The sequence below is a fragment of the Asterias rubens genome, chromosome 7 (assembly GCF_902459465.1).
Source record: "Asterias rubens chromosome 7, eAstRub1.3, whole genome shotgun sequence".
Taxonomy (NCBI): domain Eukaryota; kingdom Metazoa; phylum Echinodermata; class Asteroidea; order Forcipulatida; family Asteriidae; genus Asterias; species Asterias rubens.
The window spans coordinates 9,118,077-9,138,903 of NC_047068.1; the positions used below are offsets into that span (position 1 = coordinate 9,118,077).

The following is a 20,827-nucleotide window of genomic DNA, read 5'->3' on the forward strand; positions in this document are numbered from 1 at the left end:
CAACGTACGTGGAAGAGTAGCACCTCGAATTGCTGATAACACACTTTCCTTGACCACTTGTTGTTGAACTCAAGTTGTCAATAAATTGCCACGTGTACGTTGTGAGTAAATACAATGTTGTGTTGTTCACTGGTTCCCAACTATTATTATCAGCGAAAGTTAGCACGTCAGTCGATCATACACAGTCTCTGCCAGTCGCACGTCACTCTGCACCGAAGTGGAAGTGTGAAACAACTGTCTGCTCGTTCGTTCAAAACAAAAAGTTCAAGCTTTGACGGGGAAAAACAATGATTTAATGTTATTGTCTGTAATATATGAAAGGGCGGCCACCTTATTAAGAGAGTATTCTGGTAAGTGCGTTTCTCCAACAATGTGTAATTTTCCCATAAAAGGGAAAACTCTATGGTGGTCCATGACCGAAACTTTCGGCGAAAGTAGTTTGATTTGCCCATTTTCCGGACAGCGATGTGTGACTGTGACGGACACGACGAGCCGTCCTTGGCTCCCGTCGCTAGCTAGCTGACAACAAGTCAGTAGTTTGGGGGAAACATGTCCGTATCCTACAGATACAACCACTTTTTCGTTCGTTGTCTGTGAAGAAAAATAAATAGTGATGCCTTATAAAAAATATATCAACCGGTGCCCTAATTACCTTCTTTTGTTAATATGAAGTATGCAAACATATTATATTAAAACTTGGTGGACATTGAAATGTTCACACTACACACACACCGATCTTCGATGACTTCAACAGGCCCCATTTGTTTTGAGTTTTTCCTGTTTTCACGGCAAATAAGAAAGTATGGTTTCCAGGTGAAGAAACATCTACAGTGACTACAAGTGTTCTTTGAGACTCTGTGTATGACTCTGATAGTCTATAGCCAGCACAGCAGTTGTCTTCGTTTTATTCAAAAAAATTTTTAATGCAATTTTTAAATTACCATGGACATGGTAATTTGCAAAAAATAACATATATAAATAGTTTAATAGTTTAAATTACCATGGTAATTTGCAAAAAATAACAAAAATAAATAGTTTAATAAAAAGTGTGAATAATCATTGGCTTTCAAATCTGATTTTTATTTATTTTTTTCCCCTTTTTTTCTCTTAAAATTTATAATAAAGGGTATAAATAAACAGTGATAATTGAATCAACAAGCTGATCGTTTAAATTTTAATATAAATAATAATATTGATCGGAGGGTTAAAAAAAAATCTCCAGAATTATTAGAAAATTATATATATAAGGCACATGGCTTCTTTAAGCCTCTGTATTTTGTTTTCCAGAATGCTCAGCAAAATATTCAGTCACAAAATTTGATCATCATGAATTGTGAATTGAAATAGTGTTCGATGAAACTTTTTCGGTGTGCAAATATTTGTATATGGCCTCAACATTATAACATATTTTTGTACCTTGTAGAAATGCCTAAAATACCAAATTTTTGCATTTACAAGTGCAAACATCCAGTGGAGCCTTACATGATTCTAAGTTTTGGTCAAGGGAGAGGAGACTCTTTGCTTGGCAAATAAAACTACACAATTTTTATCTTGGGACTGTTTACATCGCGCACAGAGAGGTAAAAGATTTGCCACGATTTTAGGGACACCTCAAAAACAGGACCTCCTACGATATAGGAAGTAAAAATTGAAGAGTGAAATGAAAGAGAGTGGTGGCAGGTTTCAAAATCCAAGTTCAAGATCAGTTTCTAGTTCTAGTTCTAAATAGTATGTAAATTAAAAGTTGTTAAACGAATTTTGGCAAAATTCAGCAAATTAGAAAATGTTGGCTGGCGTGATCGCTGTAAGTAGTGGAATGTTTGTCTGACACTAGAGCTAGACCCAGTGACTGGGGCGCTAGATTCCTTTTTTAGAAATTTTGACATTATCTGTGTTCTAGCTAGTTTGACCGATAATGTCAACAACAAAAGAGAGAAAAAAAAAGGGAATCTAGCACCCCAGTCACTGGGTCTAGTCTGACCCTGACAACCGAGTGTTTTGAGCAAAAGTGATGTAATTTGGTGTGGAGTGCTACAATATGTAGCAAGAGTGACGTAATTTAGTGTGGAGTGCTACAATACACCTGATGTAGTTCTGCGCACAGTTGTTCACCATACACGTAGACTACCTGTGTGCTTGGATGTAAGAGGCAAGATGTTATGTAGGCTAAAAAACAAGATGTATTTAGGAGCTAATTGTAATGTCCATTTGTGAACCAGTTAGCCCTGCATGATAAAAATATTGTAAACCTAAATGATCTTTTTTATTATTTTAAGGATGCACCGAATTGGATGTGATCTTAGTCTGCTTCTTGTTCTTACTGAGATGCCATATCCCCCGTTTCCTTAGTCGTTAGCTTCTTCCTCCACCCTGAGTTTCCTAAAACCCAGCCTTTCCGATCAGCAGCACTTCCCTCAAAACACCATCCCCTCAGATGAACCCTCAACGGACCCATACAGTCCAACAAAGAACGTTAACGCCGACTTTGTAGCTGGCAGTCACCCGTTGTTGGAGAACGACGAGAAGAAAGAGATGGCTAGCCACGTACCTTGGTCCGCTGTGATAAATCTCAGTAACAGCATCATCGGTGTTAGTATACTGGCTATGCCATGGTGCTTCAGGGAGGTAAGTAACATGAAGCTGTGTCCGAATTGGTGGCTACAACGACGGCTATGGCTAGATTTCCGAGTCGTTATGTGTTGAAGTATAGGACGTCCTTAGCAACACTCCTAGCAACAGCTGTAGCCGTAACTGTAGAAGCCAATTCAAATACGGCTGTAGACTCTTTAGCAGCTGCTCTCGACTGATGGTTTGAAGTCGACCAACATAAAGGCAGTACGTACCTTCTGTGCCCTTTCTCAAACCTCGGCTTGGGCTCCGGGGTCCTGGCTCCTGCTCCTGGTTACGAGCAGCAAGTATTCTGCATGCTGTCGTTCGAACATCAGACGGAGCCGAAGTTCAAGCAAAGGTTTGATAAAGGCCCCAGGTGACTCAAATCTTCAGGCATGTAACTTTTTAGCTGTTCAGCTGATTTCCTTTTTTCTTCTTCAAATTAGTGCTATACAAAAAAAATGAAAAACACTGTACAAACGTTAAGTGTTATCGGCCATTTCTTGGTTTTATGCTGTTAGCAAATTGTATGTCTGAATCTGTGGGTGCTCCTTTTAATTCTTTTGGACAATACATTTGCAGAGCGAGTCTTGACCCTTACACCAGCTTCCCCAAAAGGATGAAATACAAAAAGAGAATTTCTGTATTGAACATGTAAGATACATGTATGGGTGGCTCTAAAAAAGACTGCCAAACTGTCATGTTTCGGTGCTTACAGCTAGAGGCTTACAGCCAAGGAACAATCAAGCAGCTACACCGAATCAATTCTGTACTGTTATCTTTTAAAACAAGCATTTGGCATATCAACATACATGTATATCATCAGCAAAAACCTGATTCAACGTTTTTATGATCTATTTGTTTTCCAGTGTGGAGTAATCTTTGGTATAGCTTTGTTAGCCATGGGTGGCTTTTTAACCAAAGTCACTTGTTACATGCTCTTGAGGGCCTCCAAAGTCAGCAGAAAACACTCGTATGAGTTTTTAGGTAAGTTTTAGATTTTAATTACACCTATATTTGTTCACAGTGTTATTCTTCAACTTATACGCCTCTCTTAATATTTATGCATGAGGTACGTCACAATGCTACATGTAACTCAAAACGAGGCGATGGGTGCAGCCACTGCAAGTGATGGGGAGCGTGCGCCCATAGCCTCATTTTGGGTAAGAATTATGACGTCATGCATAAGTATTAAGAGAAAATCTGGTTGGTAATCCTGTTTTTATTAAGGGAGAAATTTCATGCTAAGCAAATTGTTGCGCTTAGCAGCTCTATGAAACTGGGCCCTGGCCAGTTTAACCAAGCCAGAATATCCAGTGACCTTTCACCGGCCTAGATTACGCCCGTTAAACTGGCATCTTACGCGCATGTATGTACCCAGTTTATTGACTTAGTTACAGTTTAACCCATCGGAATGTTACCCAGCGTCATGGTGAAGTTGCCCAAAATGTTTATCCAGTGCAAACACAGCTTATGAGGGAAAAAAATAACCTGAGACATTTTTTAGGTGGTATATTTGCATGGCAGTGCCATCACAACAGTAGTACATGTAGTACAATTCATTTCCCATAAATTTGTAGTTCAGTGAACAATTGTGTTTACTTTTGTGTTATTTTGGATAGGATATTGGTTGTTCATAACTATTATTTGTTTTGTGTTTGTAGCAAATCATGCATTGGGAGCTGCTGGTAAAATGGCAGTTGAGTTATGGTAAGTGTGGAATTGTTTGTGTAATTATTTATATTCTACTTGCTAGCTTTTTTATGTTTCAAAAGGCTGGTTATGCCCCGTCGTTAAGTTCTATGGGATGCATGCATCATGTGGCCAGTTTCAATGGATAAACTTTTGAATGAAAACTAGCGTATATGAGTGAATTTATTCTATTCTTCCTAAAAACCATTGATAAATAACCTTTAACTTTAATCATTCACCAGCACAACAAAATCTAGCTGCATGTTTGGTTAAATTCTGTTGGACTGCACTAGTGAACTGTTTATGCTTTTTATGGGATCAGGCATACCAAATCAGAGTCCAACAGTTTGGGTGTTGAGTTACTGAATAGTGTTGGACTGAGGACTGCACTAGTAAACTGATCATGCTATTTATGGGATCATGCATACCACCATAATCAGAGTCCAATGGTATCGGCAGTGAGTTTCCATAGGGTGTTGGATTTCCTAAAGTAAGGAAGCATCAAGTATTTTGAAATCACTTAATGTTCTGTTGCCCCCTTGAGTTTAGAATGCCATTTCAGACAAAACAAAAGTCAGTGGTTATTTGAAAGATGATTTTTTGTTATTTGCAGTATTATAGGTCTATTAGTGTGCACCTGTATTGCCTTCTTCGTTATAATTGGGGATCTGGCGCCCTCGATAGTCTCCAAATGGCTTGGATTACAAGTAAGTCAATCTCATTTTATTGTAAGAATTTGTATCTTCATAGCATTTACATAATGAGATTGTTCTCACCTGACGTCAAGTGTTATAATAATGGCCATCTTTACGGGTCCTGTGAGTAGCATACAGGAGTTTGATCAAACCTGGTGCATGGTTGGTCGGTGAATGACTCGGTTGCATAGAAGGGTTTACAATGTTTGATGCAGCTCAAAGCCAAAACCCTAGTTGTTTGTAAAGATGAGGTCTATAAACACCATTCTACCTGCTATCTGCGCGCATCATGCCTGACTACCCTAGAATTTCCAAAGACGTCATAATAAAGGCTGGAGACTGTTCAATCTCATGCATTGCTCCTACACGCTGTAAATCAATACCTGGTTCATTAGCCAATGTGACTTCTATTCCCCAGTTCAAAAAGCATCTTAAAACTCGCTTGTTTGTTGCTTTTGTTTCCTCTGTGGTTCTCATTAGATTTGTTATAGCGCTTTGCAACCCCTGGAAGAGGCGCTTTGCTAAATGCTGTTATTTGTTTTGTTTAGGCAGAATTGAAACAAGACAAATCTTGTATCTTCTTGCGAAACTGTCCTGGATGTAGACATAATTCTAATGCTTTTGAGACACAACGTTTGTGCACAGAGCCTCTCGTGACAGAGACAGACGTCATTTCAAAAATTGCTATACAATGTTTTTAATTCATATGTTCCTTCTTGATTCAGAATTCCTGGCATCTCAGAACGTGTTTGCTGTGTCTAGTGGCTGTTTTTATCGTTGTACCGCTTGGTATGAAGCGTAATGTTGAGAGCTTAGGGGGCCTTAGCATGCTGTCAATTACCTTCTATCTTCTATTTACAACTGATGTGAGTATTAACTGCTAAACTTCCATGTAGAGTTACCATAGATGGAGGGCTTTTATGAAGTTAGGATAGGACAGTTCTAAAGGTGGTTGTAAATGTTCCTCATCCATGAAACCAGCTTCTGAAATTGTTTTGGCTCCAAAGCAGGTTTTATTGTTTTGGCTTTTAAAGCTAGTTGTCACGGATAATTTGGATAAGGTGTTTTATGTAAATTTTTCCACTTTTCCAGTAAGTAATCAGAATGGATGCAATAAATATTAAGAAAGCCTTACATTTGACACATTTTTTTGAGAAAAAAACACATTTTGGGGGAAAATATAGATTTTTGGCTTGAGGATTACTGATTTACTCGTTGAAGTTTGGCAGGTCTGCCAGTCCCATACTTTGTCCTTCAACCAATAATGCTTGCCATGAGGTCTTTCGAATGTGATTTGAGTTTCTGTATGCGTTCATATTCAATGGCTTAAAAGGGTCTATGTACTTTTTGTAGGACAAAAAACACTATGTCCATAGATTTACATTAAACTTACACAGTTTGAAGATAATGAAAGTAGAATGCTTCCCTGAAAATATTACTTGCTGAGGTGCTGTAGTTTTTGAGAAATGAGTAAAACAATGTCATGACTATAATTTTCGCCTCAGTGATCATGAGACAAAATTATTTTAGCATGTAAAGACATATTTTCATGACATCGTTTTACTCATTTCTCAAAAACTACAGCACCTCAGCAACTAATATTTTAAGGTATACGCTTTCTACTATCATTAACTTCAAACGGTGTAAGTTTAATGTAAATCTGTGGGCAATGTGTTTTGTGTTACAAAAAGTACCCAAATCCTTTGAGAAAGGTTCCTTGGTACGGATTGTATTACCGTGAGTTAGCTCTAATACTTGGTCTGGTCGTTTCTTACTGGGTGTAGATTATAGTGAACAGTATTCCACATTTACTGGCTGGTCAATGGATGTACGATATCAACCTATGGAGACTGCCGGGAATGCTCAAGGGAATCTCTATATTCTCAATGTCAATGTGCTGTCAAACGTAAGTTTTTTTTCTTTAAACAAAAAATCTCAATATATGTTATCTTAATAGGCAGTGAAGACTATTGGTAATTACTTGAAATAGCTGATAGCATAAAAACTTACTTGGTATCAAGCAATGGGGGAGCTGTTGATAGTATAAAACATTGTGAAAAAACGGCTCCCTCTGAAGTAACTTAGTACTCGAGAAAGAAGTAATAGTCCACAAATTTGATGTCGAGACCTCAGCATTAGATTTTGAGGTCTCGAAATCAAGCATCTCAAAGCACACAACTTCATGTGACAAGGGTGTTTCTCCTTCATTATTATCTCGCAACTTCGACGACCAATTGAGCTCAAATTTTCACAGGTTTACATATATGTTGAGATACACCAAGAAGTGAGAAGACTGGTCTTTGACAATTACCAATAGTGTCCAGTGTCTTTAAGGGCTACTTGGGTTTTTACCATGAGCTGTGTCGAGGGTTCTCATTTTCCCACGCAGTCTAGCTGTCTAGTGGTTCTATCCTGCAAAAACTTTGCACTCCAGGCCTTGATGAATTATCCCACAACACCCAGCAATTGCCGTTGTGCCCGGTGCTTTTGCTGTGGTGCCTTTAGCAAAGTTCCACTACAAATTAAAATTGTCCTGATAGAAGTGACCCTTACATCAGAGAAATTGCTTAGCCCCTTTAAGATAAAAATTCTAGGCCTGAAACTCCCTTGTGCAGTTGTTAAACACCCATTACATGGACATAAAGTTGTGCATTCAAAGAAATAATGTATTATTGCTTGTAAAGGTGGTCACCTTTACTCTGAGTGACATCACTGGGAACTCAATATTGATACTGAATGGTTTTTGACAACATCTGGTGGCTGATCTATTCGACCTCTCATATGTGAAGCACCCTTTCTTTACAAAGCATGCATATGTTCAGAGGCCCATTGAAGAGGGCTCTCTTGTCACTCTGAAGCACCAAGAATCGTTTCACTGAAACTCTCTTTCATAAATTGCTTTCATAACACTAATTTTGGTTTTTACCTATACACCAATAGGAGACTTTCCAACACTAGGTGGCAGCAGACATACCGGGTAAATTTCCATTGTTTACGTAGTTCTGAACATGCGCATAATTCTGAGAACAATGGATTTACCCGGTAAGTCTGCTGCCCTCTATCGTCCCAGAAAGTCTCCCATTGTGTTAGCACTGTACACTCTGTACTTTCCCGAGTCCTGTGGAAAAAAAAAAATTGCGGGCATACAGTTTTTAGTACTTGGGTGGGAATGAACCCAAGACCCTTGCCATTCTAGAGCAGTGTCTTACCAACTAGACTACCAGTTCGAATCCTATGTTTTGGAAGCGGGTTCCGCAACGATATGTTGATAATAGACGTTAAATTAAACCATGATAAATTTGTATATTATCACAGCGCAAGGTTCACATATTATCATAATACTTAATTATTTCAAGGTTAGATGTCTACCTGTTGATTGATGTGTTTTTATTTCCATGTTTATCAGAACGTTGTTTGTAGTTTATGATTCGCTGAAGGAAAAGACCAACAAGCAGATGGAAGCGGTGGTGTCCAAGTCGATCAACATGGTTGCCACTATATACATCATGGTAAGTCTATACTATCCCGTGCAGGGCACACATCTTAAAGAAAGTCTGGGGAACCTGTAAAGTTTGCAATTTTTACTGGGCAGAAATTTTTCACAAGGCCAGAATTTGGCTCTCGAGAAAGACTCGGGTCGAAGCGTTTAAGTCCTTTTGGATTGTATGTAGTTTGCATTTGCAACAGCTAGAAATGTGACACTATCGTTTGGAAATTATTGGTAAGTTGTGTAGGTTCATGTCTAGATCAAGACACTTCATGGTAACTAAACACTTTGTCTATGAGGTTTGATCATTCGATATCAACTATCACCGATAGTTCTCATGATGTTAATGAAAGCTAATTATGACAAGCTAATGGCATAATGGTGTCAGTGCAAAAAATGTACATTGAACCAAAACATGTGTTTAAATGTGCTCCAGCAACCTTGATACAATATCCTAGATGTACACATTTCACACAAGGGCACTGAGTTACGATGTTTGTTCAGAACAACTCTCAAGAGACATAAGTTTTTACGACAGTAAGATCAAACCTTGTGCTGTGATAGTACACAAATATAGGGTTTGAGGGTGAACAGTCCATATTAGCTTCCCAAGATTTTTGAGGTGGTTGTCCACTGCCAATACTGAGGGGAGCTTTTATTGTCTGTTCACCTGAAATACACCATTATGTTTGTTTGACTATAGGTCTACTTCATACATATTCAGTTACCACAATGATTTTAATTTGGAGCAAGAAGAAATGATGTCTGAATTAAAATGCACCATGGTAAGTTTTATTCACGTGTTAGATGTCGCTACAGCGATGGTTGCACGTGCATAGAACACCCGGGGAAGATTTCCACGATAGTAAAGCGCATGACAATAAGACTGTCCGGGCGACAGTCTACTTATCATGCATATTTAGAATGTGTGTGAATACTTTGCAGACGGCAAAGATAGCAACTGGCTAGCGATGTCGAATGGACCAGTGAGGAGGTGACTTTCAATATGTATGAGGTATAGTAACTCAATGTATTTTATTATTGACAGGTTGGGTTCTTTGGCTATGTGTGCTACTACAAAGACGCATCAGGAGTCAAGGGTGATGTGTTGCTCAACTTCCCGCCGTCTTTACTGTCCGAGATTTTACGACTTGGCTTTACAGTGTCCGTAGCGTTGAGTTTTCCCCTCTGTATATTCCCCTGCAGAGCCAGCATTTATACATTATTCTGTCATCCGGTGAGTGCTGTGGGCTAACACCCTGGCTATCATAGCTATAGCTACCCTAGAAGGCTATAGAGATTTGTGGTGACAAGTTTTTTATCTCTGTAGTGAGTGTGTGGTCCCTGGGAAGAACAGAAGGTCTAGTGATGATGTTTCAAAAAAGTATGTTTTGTATGGTCTGTTGAGACCACTTCCACCATTTGTGAAGTCAATTACTTTGTGTACACTTTGAATCCCTGTGCATTGCACATTTTTAAATTGGTCTATACAGAGAATGTCATTAGTCAAGTAGATTTTGAACCAAATGACAATACCTGGCAGGAATGTCGTATTCCATGGGGCTATGACATTTCCATTATGCAAAGGGCACTCCTTTTAGGGCACTCCTTTTAGGGAAATCTAGAAGTCTATGGGATTCCCTTTAAGGAGCACCAAGGCCATGGCCAAGATAACCAAGGTTGTGGTCTCGATAACAAAGGTTGTGGTCTCGATAACCAAGGTTGTGGTCTCGATAACCAAGGTTGTGGTCTCGATAACCAAGGTTGTGGTCTCGATAACCAAGGTTGTGGTCTCGATAACCAAGGTTGTGGTCTCCCATGTATGTTTTCTAGTTCTGCTATACCATTAGTGTTGTAGCCCTGGTGGGCGGTTCAGGGTGGGCAGTGCAAGGCAGGCCTGCCCTGAATTAACATCACCCAGCACTCTCAGCAAAACACACTGTGCTGCCCAGCACAGATTTCCCCCAGATTGCACTTCAGCAATGATCGTTTCATATTGAAACGTGAATACCTTTGTGGAACTCCCTCCCCCCCTCCCTTGGTGGACTAAATTGGATTTAGAGCCCACCACTAAAAGTGGTCTAACTACACATGAACTACAACTCTGAATACCAACACATACTAGTTTAACTGACTGATGTTTTGTTCTTTCTTTGTTTCAGGCTCAAAGTGTTGAGAACCCCCATGGGGGCGGGGACTTTATCCCTCCAGTCAAGTTCAAGGTCATTACCCTGATGATTGTGTCAGTCACTCTGATGATTGGCATTACTATACCTAATGGTGAGAATCAGCCATGAAACTTTTTCAGCTGATCAGCTGATTTCACACCTTTCTTTACAAAACAGTGCCATAGAAAAATGAAAAACACTGTACAAAAGTTAAGTTTGATCGGCCATTTCCTCTTCTTTTTTTGCAATTAGAGCGTGGCATATCTGAAGAATCATTACATGGACAAAATCATCATTATTTGCAATGTACACCAATAGTATTTTTTTCTAGAGGAAAATAACATTCATCTTTTCAGTTGTGGATAGACAGACCATACAGCCCAATGGTGAAATTTAAAATCTAATAAGTGTTCAAGTATAGATCTTTCTTTGCAATGTCACAGCCACGAGCTGAACGGGCGACCTTCACTACCAACAAAAATTCAGTTTATTATTTGACAAATAATGCTATCAAATTAAAACCCATATTACTGCTAAAAAGTTCAAAGTTACACCTGGCAGGCGGGCAAGGCTGGTTTTCTGACAACAGTTGTTCAGGCTAAAGTGACCAGTGTTATTTTTTTGTCTTTGTAGTTGAAATCATTCTAGGGTTGACTGGTGCTACCATGGGATCACTCATAGGATTCATTATACCAGCGCTAATTTATCTACGCACCAACGGTGTACCCAACAAAAATAACGCAAAGGTGAGTGCCAGCATTTATATGTCTTGCATACTGTTTCCCAGATGTTTGGTTTGGGTGTGGGTATGTGTGTAGATGTCCTTTTAGTGACAGTCAAACTGGGGACCTAGATGCACAACACTTTGTTCACATTTGCTATCACAAAGGAAAACAATGTCTTTTCACCAGTGTTGAATAAAATATATTTTCTGAAGTGCTCAGAACAAAGGAATGCCCTCGGAGTGTCTGTAGCACTGAGCTGTGGGCTTCCGCAGGGACCCCTGTTTGGGTTTTTATACAGTTGTTCTACCTGATGTTGACAAAAAGAACTATTATGTGGTAAGCGTTGCATTTAAATGCTGAAAGAATGGAGGTGGGGTTAAAATGTACTCAAACTTAGACAAACTTTGGAGTTTAAAAGTAGGGAAACATTTTCCGCTTGTCACAAGCATTGACGTTCAATGTATTGACCTATAATGAGATTAATTCATTTTGGTTTTACCCGTACCATACACCGATGTGTGTTAGCACTGTATACTTGAGTTTCCCGAGCTCTGTGAAAGAAATGACAGTCATTTTACTCGGTGTGATTCAAACCCACGATCATTGCAATTCTAGAGCAGTTTTCATACCAACTAGAATCAATGAGATTGTTTTATTTGTTGATAGATTGTGTTAGTAATCGGAGTGCTGCTGTTAGTGTGCAGTACGTATGATAACCTGAGTACTACAGCAACACCAGAGCTTGACCTTCCTGTTGATGTACAGAAGATCGATATCATAGAACCCGTAGGAATAGAGAAGGACGTAATGGACAATGTCAACCATCTTGAAGACAATAAGATTATTGGAGGTAAATTATATGTTTGTCCACCATTCACTTTGCTTTTGTCGTTTTTGAACTGTTATTTTAGTGGTCGACAAAGTGATTTGCATGCATAAGTTTGGCATAAGTTTGTATGTAACTAAAAACAATTTGTTTGTCGTTGTTCAAAATCATTTTTTTTTTATAAAACTTTCAATTCTGAGAACACCTCAGTCTTTGAATTTGTTTAATGTATTTTAACTGTTCTTGCATAATCATCAAAGAAAAACTATCTACAATCGAGGTAAAAATTCTTGGGTAAGTTGATAATAAACAAACCTTTCCCATCCCCCTTGCTCTCCCTTATATAGGATCAAGGAATAAAATAAAGATTGACAAATTGCATGTTCTCTTTGCCGACCCACCTTTCGCATCACCCCTACTGTTCATCCATCAAATTACTTCATGTCCATTTTATTACCTCCTGTCTGTCCATCAGGTGATGATGTCATCAAAGATGGCGACAAAGAAGCCGTACAGAAGCCCGATGAGAAACAGGATGTAAAGGAGGAGGAGAAAGAACTTCAAGGAAAAGAAGAGAAGAGCAAAGGTATATGAATTGTCACGAGCAAAAAACAATCCTAAGAACCTGCAGTAATGTATGTTGAATCCACTAGAGACCAAAATAAGAACTCACTCCCCGGTAGTGAAGTTAACAACTTGAAGTCCCCTCGATCCAATAAGCATAAGAAGTAGTACGGACCTATTTCCTACCTGCCACCCAGGTAGTACATTAGTTAAAAAGCAGGACAGTTATTTTCAGAACCAAGAAGTCTCCCGAATGCTGAAAATTTACCCGCCCCAACATAGTGAACTTGAAATTATTTTAGCAGATTTTCTGTTTCTGCTAAGCAATACTTTTCTGTGCTTGGCAGGTTTTTGTGCTTAAAGGCTTTTTGATATTGGGTGAATTGGGTCAATTGGAATGGATTGTTATACTTTGTTGTTTTGATAATACAGAGGTGCAAATAGACAAAGACCAGCGCCAGGAACCTCCTATTCCACATGCCCCTGACTCTGAAGAGAAAGATTCGGGCAAAGTTGAGAAATCCAAAGAGGTAAATAAATGCACCTGGACAATTTTTTTTGTTTACTTAACTCTTTATCTACAATACATAGCAAGAGCGCATTATCATTCAAGAAATATATTGACTTTTGGATCGATGCAAATTAGCAAGATTCATTGTGTTTGGAAAGAAACACTTATTTGCTAATTTCCTTTAAAGTGCTCTGTTTTTCAGGCAGCGCTTAAATAATATTCCGTTTTATTATTTATAATAATTATTAACTTCAAACAATTTTTGGACTCCTAGAAACCAGAGGAGGAGAAACCAGCCGTGGTTAAGGTTGAGGAGAAGAAAGAGGAGGAAGATGTCAAACGTGACCTCAAGGATCCGCCTCAAGATAAACCTAAAGAAGATGATGATGACGACATTGGAGCTGCTGATTTTGACGACGATAGTAAGGACATGAACAGCTTGCTTCCCTGCCTCCCCTCCCCACCATTGTTTGGCAGCTGCAGATTGCGCCACAGCACCTTGTAAACTCTTACAACAGGCGTCATAATCATCCTTTTGTCAAATTTCCAATTTGTTTGGCCCTGAAAAGTCTATGTAAAGCCTTTACCACTAAATGTACTTGTACTTAATCAAATATCATGCCTTTTTAAAAGGTGCTACATTAAGATAGGTCTCATAATTCATAACTCTGCAAACCTGCTGTAAAAACAGGCGCCTTGCCACTGGGCTCACTTGGTGGTCTGATGCTTAAGATATCTGCTCTCAAATGCAGGGGTCCTGGGTATGAATTCCACCTGAGCACTATGCCTGTGGATTTTTTCCCAGGCAGGACGAGGGAAAAACGGCAAGTATGCTCTCGAATGCAGGGGTGGTGGGTTCAAATCCCACTCCTATAGTGTTTGCATGTGAATTTTTCCCGTGGGAGGAGGGAGAAACATGCTCTTGAATGCAGGGGTCTTGGGTTTGATTTCCGACTAAGTAGTATGCCTGTTGATTTTTTCCCTAGAACTAGGGAAAGTACAGAGTATATCTGCTCTCGAATGCAGGGGTGGTGGGTTCGAATCTCACCCGAGTTGTATTCAGCTGGATTTTTCCTGTAGGACTAGGGAAAGCACAGAGTACTCGGTCAAACCTCAGTGTTGACTAGAAGAGGATTTTACTCATTAGATTTACCAACCTTGTATCTACTTATTTTGCAAACAGCTGGAAAGGACAAAGACAAGGTGAAGAAGGTGGAAATCTTAGAGAAGGAAAACGAGAAAAAGAAGCTGGAGCTGGTGGAGAAGGAGGAGCAGCTCAAAGAGAAGGAGGTGAGTGTTGTATAAACTTGTCACTTTATACGCTAGCGTCATGGACACAATTACGTAGAGCTAATTAATAACTGAAGACATAAGCTGAAGACATAATTCATTCAAAGCAAGGCTCTCCATTAGGCTTGGGTGTCTAGTGAAATTTACTACTTCACTATAGTCACGCCTCAAATAGTCGTGACTTCGACATAAGTCGGGACTAATATTTAAATTTCCAAGATGCATTGCAGCATATTGTTTGCTGCAGGTGCAATGTAGTAAAATTTACACTGAAAGAATTGAAGGATTGTGTCGCTGATGTCTGATTGTGTTCCGTAAGAAAATTATACAGGGATGAGATTGTTCAGACTTTTTATGTCTGCCTGTAGAAAATCAGACAATATTTTTCCCACAAAATAAAGAAATACTGCTATTTGGTGTACTTCTCTAGTGCTTTGGATACTGTTTCCAAAAGCTCCTTGGAATCTATAACCCCAGGGGTTACCAAACAGTAGAAATGGCATAATTTCAACATACCTTTGAATTTGTATCCAAGTTTCAGACTTTTTCAGTTGTAATTACTCTCACCCCTGATTATAAAGTAGTGAATAGTCGTGAGCACAAGCAGTTGGTTGCGGCTATTTTTGTAGTAGTCCTGGTGGTGGCTCGATTAATCAAGTTGTTGAAAAACAGTATTCGCGACTCGCCTAAGCAATCAATAGAAGTGACTTAGACACTAGTCACACTATTCACCCAGGCTTACTCTCCATTGGACCCCTCAAAAGCAATATACATCATCATCAATCTTGACGATGACTAGAGCAAGCTAGTCAAAACGTTGAGACCAGTTTAAGAACTGACTCCGCGGTAGTACAGTTAATCACGATCCTATAAGCTAAAGTAGTAGTCCCAGCCTATTTTCTATACCATCCGCGCGGGTAATAGTAAAAAAGCAGGACTGTTCTTTTCAGAACTGAGAAGTCCCCCAAATCCCCGAACATCTCCTCGGTAGTAGAATAAAATAAGACACTTCTCTAAGACCAAAACTCTACCTGGCAAGTAGATACACACCCGGTGTTACCGCAAACCAAATATACATTGATACCTCACCATGCAATGCCTAAAATCTTAAATAAGCATCATTCTTGGCGGTCAACTAATTTTTGATGGCTGCCTTCTTTTGCTTTCCTCTTTCAATAGTAACAACCTTTTTGCCCTTATTTGTTAACTTTTTATTGTGACTGAAGATGGTATGATTATTTTTGTTTGAATTATCAGGAGCATCTTGAAAAGATTGTCGAAGTAAAAGTCGCTGAGCAGGAGCAGAAACAAGAAGAACAGAAAAAGAAGTTGGAAGAACTTGAGGTAGGATTTATCATTAGTCATAGTCATAATTTTGATGGACGATTTTTTTTCTGCTTCAGAGCACCCTAAATGTTATGTTGAAAGTTCGATGGCAGATGTGTAGCATGCACACTGCACAGGCATGCACCTATTAGGTTACTCTTGATGTGGTAACAAAAACTATTTCCTGACTTGGTTTCCTGACTTGTTTTTTCATTTATAACAAACCACTATATCAATTAATGAACCTAGTCTTTGAGTTCATTAAAACTGATCATCTTGATCCATGGTGTTTTCTATATGACAGGAAAGGCAAAAGGTCCAAGAGAAGATAATCGAGGCTCAAGCGGAAGCCATTGAGAATCTCAAAGTTCAGCATGATGAAGAAAAGGACATAAATGAACTCAATGTGGATCTCCTAGGTGCGCTAAACAATCTCCCTCAGGGTGGCCAATTGGTCGGAGACTTAGCTGATCAGATGGCTGGTGGTCCATTGGCTGGTGATCTTGTGGCTGGTGACCTGTTGGCTGGTGGTAACTTGCCGCAGCAGCCTGTTCTTGATGGTCAGCAGCCGGTACTAGGTCAACAACAGCAGCAACAACAGCAGCAGCAGTTTGTGCCTATTCAACAGCAGGTGATTAAAAGCAAAGATTAGGACGGCAATATATATATGTAGCGCATTTTACAACAACGTATCAATGCGCTTTATATTTGTGCCATGGTCCCTCCATTAATCTTTCTCAGCTCCCTTGGGATCTGCCGTGGTGCTCAAGGTACCAATTTGATAAAGTGACGCTGTAATCTACTGTCTTATTACCATTTTATTTAAATGTTTATCAAAAATTTTGAGGTACATGTACCCGAAACCACCAAAAAGTGTTTCAACATGTGAAAGGACACACAGGTTTACACTGAAAATACTTGGTAATATTCATTTTTGAATTACCCTCAAATGTCATTCAAAATTGGATGAAAAACGCAGGTAACTTTTTCCGTCCACTTTTGGAAAGAAAACTAAGCGTGGTTAAAATAAGAAAAAATTATTAAAGGAACAAAATTCAAATTTCAGTAAGGCTGTAAGACCATTCTTTTTCAGGTGGTTTCAGGTACTTCAACATTATTAAACCATAAGAATAGTAGAGGCTGTTCACATTTTCATTTGACAGAATGATAGAATACATAAAATTTTGAAGTGCAGTTGTTGTACAGGTGACAAACAGCCCATTGTAACTTAGTCTTTAAAATCTTCTTTTGTTTTAGGTTGTGGACCCACTTCTAAATCTTCAACTGCAGGATGCTGCCGGTAAAGCTGTTTTTCAGCAAGGTGTTGGTCAACCGCAGGGCATCCAGCAGCAGGGCATCCAGCAGCAGGGCATTCAGCAGCAGGGCATCCAACAGCAGCAAGGCATGCCACAGCAGGGCATCCAACAGCAGCAGGGCATCCAACAGCAGCAAGGCATGCCACAGCAGCAAGGCATGCCACAGCAGCAGGGCATGCCACAGCAGCAAGGCATGCCACAGCAGGGCATCCAACAGCAGCAAGGCATGCCACAGCAGGGCATCCAACAGCAGCAGCAGCAGGGCATCCAACAGCAGCAGGGCATGCCACTGCAGCAGGGCATCCAACAGCAGGGCATGCCACTGCAGGGCGTCCAACAGCAGCAGGTTGTTTTACAGCAGCAGGGCGTCCCACAACAGCAGGGCATCCCACTGCAGAAGGGCATCCCTCAACAGCGCATCCAACAGCAGGGCATCCCCCAACAGGGCTTTGCTCAGCAACAAGGCATCCTGCAACAGGGTCTGCCTGGACAGGAACCTGTTGACAGTCATCGAATAAAGAGGGAAGTTCAGTTTGACCCTCGGGTGCAGCAGCATCAAGAAGCTGATTTGGGACAATTTCAACAACGGCTGGAAAATCCAGACCAACAAATGCAGCAGCTCAACATGGCTGGTAAACATCTGCTGCAGCCAAACAAGCCAGGTCAACAACTCAACGTCCCCATGCCGCAGGTTGCAGGAGATCCAATTATGATGCATGGTGCTGTAGCCCAGCAGAGACAGCTTCTACAAGGAGAATCACACTTCCTGGATGACCAAGGAAAGGGTGACACTGTCAATCTAGCTCAAGGTTTACAGGAAGAAGAGGTTTTGAAAGATGGGAAAGCCGACATCAAGCAGGAAGCAAACGTACATGAGGAACAAGATGTGAAAGCTCACATCAAACAGGAGGCAAAAGTACAGGAGGCAAAAGTACATGTGGAACTAAATGGGAAAGCTGACATCAAGCAGAAGGCTAAAGTACATGAGGATGAGGAAGAGGAAAGCAAAGCCGTTAAACAGGAGGGAGACAGCAAAGAAACCAATGAGATTGAACTTGTAGATGAAGGAAATGTACAAGAAGATGAAGAAGTCAATCAGGCACCAGATAATGTGCAGGGTTTGTCTCAGGACCAAGAAGATAAAGATAGAGAATCATCACCAAAGGATGACGAAGGTAACAAACGGCTTAATGCTGATGATGAAGAGGCTGAAGAGACCAAGCCAAATGCATCCAAGAATATTGAGACTGCTGGAAAGAAGTCTACAGTATTGGAGACAGCAGTCAATGATACTGTCAACGTCTATAGCGTCAAGTTTAAGACGCGCCAAGAAATGTCCGTTAAACCGTCTTATCCAAGCGTAGTTGCTAGCAAGTCACAAGAGGAATCGAACATAAATAAAGGGATTAATGATTCTGATGGAAATGTTCACTTACGGGGAAATAAAGCTGAAGATAAATTGGAGCAGAATGACATGAAGGAAATTATAAAGGAAGGAGTCGAGAATCAGCACGAAGAAGAGGTACTCAAAGAAAATAAAATTGAAACTAGATTTCCTCATAATCTGTTACATGAAGTTTTCAATGAAAGATGATTTTAAATTATAGTGTCGTTTAATTTAATTTTTGAACTTCATTCCAGGCTTTTTCGTAAAAGTTCATTTTGGGAAGATTTTTTCTCTAAATTTTCTTTTTCTACAGAAAAGTTAATTTAAATAACTCATTAACAGACACTCTTTCTCCTGTTGCATTTTTAAGAGCTCACAGATTGGGAAAGTTTTTTTAAGAAATGTGCTCTGGAAGTTGAAGTGCACACAAAAGTAGAACATTTAAAACTTATTACTTATTTGTTTAAGGTCACAATGCTTTTGAGAGGATACTGGAGGTGAGGGGTAAAAATAATAAGAAGAACTAGTTCTTATATGGCACATTTTACAATAACATATCAATGTGCTTACAATAGTGCCCTGGGCCAAATTTCATAGAGCTGCTAATTACAAAAATTTGCTTAGCATGAAATTTCTTCCTTGATAAAAACAGGATTACCTACCAAATTTCAACGTGATTTTCAGGATGAGCAAACAACAGCTGAATACACGTAACAAGGAATATGCAACAAATTGAAATTTGGTTGGTAATCCTGTTTTTACCAAGGAAGAAATTTCGTGCTTAGCAAATTTGTTTGCTTAGCTGCTCTATGAAATTGGGCCCTGGTCATTGGGCCAATAACATTCTCAGTTCCGGGGGGAGAATACAGCCCTGAGCTGCCGTGGAGCTACAAAGGCTTTTTTCAGACACAATTTAAAACCTCTATCCTCGCAGGAAACACCCCTGGGTGAGAAGAAGCAGTTATAGTGAAGTGCAAAATGTTACAAGGACGGTGTGACCAGTGAAATATCTTGCCTAGGAATCCATAATTTGTCATGTGCCTTTTGGTTTATTTGATTGATACATCTCATATTTGGTGACAATGTTTTAGGGATCTGGGGTGGATTTCACAAAGAGTTAGGGCTAGTCTTATCTTGAGTTAGGACGAGTTACTAGTCCTAACTTAGGACTAGCTGTACGTTTTTTATATCTCTTAGGACTAGTCCTAAGTTAGGACTAGTCCTAAGTTAGGACTAGTCCTAACTATTTGTGAAATCGACCCCTGTATTGTTTGTGGAAGAGTATTTTCTTGATCCATGTTTTTGCCTTATTCATGGTTGATTAGAAAGTGAGGCTGCTTTAAAGGAACACGTTGCCTTGGACAATGTTGGATCGGTCAAGTTAGTCTTTGAAAAGCGTTTGTAGCCGTTTGTTAGAATTGTAATAGAATACAATGATCCACACACATTTGCCTCAAAATTAAGTGGTTTTCCTTTTACTTTGCGAACTAACATGGTTGGCCATTTGTGGGAGACAAAAATTTGACTCCCATAAATGGCCGACTGTGTTTGTCGACGAGGTGAAAGGAAAACCAGGCAATATTAAGTGATAATTGTGTGGATCATTATATTTTACCTTTAATTAACTTTCTAATGATATGTATTTTATAACAAACGGTTACAAACGCTTTTTATAGATCAACTCGATCGATCCGAGGCAACGTGTTCCTTCTTCAGGTTAAAGCCAGTGGACATTTTCGGTAAACAGTGTTGTCCAAGGCCAACACTTCGTGTATCACAACTTATATATAAAATAACAAACCTGTGGAAATTTAGGCTCATTCGGTCATCGGAGTCTGGAGAAAACAACGGGAAAACCCACCCTTGCTCCCGCATGTTTCGCTGTGTCATGACATGTGTTTACTATAAATCCGTAATTCTTGTTGTCGAGAATTGATAATGTTTTTAATGTTTTCTCAAAAAGCAAAGCATTTCATGGAATAATATTTCAAGAGAAGTCTTTTACCATTACCTTCTGTAAACCCTGTAAGTTATTTGTAAATCTGTGAACTTTTTCTTTTCTGTACCGAAAGTGTATAGTGGCTTTAATATGCTGCATGCATCGGTAAAAATCACTAAACAGCCAAAAAGACAACACGCACCTTTTCATTCCTGAGGAGACATAAAAAACAATGCAGTTTTTTCATTCTATTCACAAAAGTAGACAATATTTTGAAAAATAAGTGGTGGG

At 39.6% G+C, this 20,827-nt stretch overlaps 1 protein-coding gene across 1 annotated transcript; it reads left to right on the forward strand.

The window, feature by feature from the left end:
• The first annotated feature begins 206 nt into the window (after nucleotides 1-206).
• On the forward strand, nucleotides 207-19,241 carry LOC117292405 (putative sodium-coupled neutral amino acid transporter 10). The gene is made up of 19 exons (XM_033774434.1): nucleotides 207-350; nucleotides 2,277-2,625; nucleotides 3,480-3,597; nucleotides 4,275-4,320; nucleotides 4,916-5,009; nucleotides 5,723-5,863; nucleotides 6,782-6,903; nucleotides 8,404-8,506; nucleotides 9,533-9,721; nucleotides 10,647-10,764; nucleotides 11,286-11,398; nucleotides 12,044-12,227; nucleotides 12,679-12,789; nucleotides 13,200-13,297; nucleotides 13,553-13,700; nucleotides 14,462-14,568; nucleotides 15,826-15,912; nucleotides 16,199-16,525; nucleotides 17,152-19,241. The coding sequence occupies exons 2-19, from the start codon at nucleotides 2,533-2,535 to the stop codon at nucleotides 18,802-18,804; spliced, it is 3,852 nt and encodes a 1,283-aa protein (XP_033630325.1). The 5' UTR covers nucleotides 207-350; nucleotides 2,277-2,532; the 3' UTR covers nucleotides 18,805-19,241.
• The last annotated feature ends 1,586 nt before the right edge of the window (nucleotides 19,242-20,827 follow it).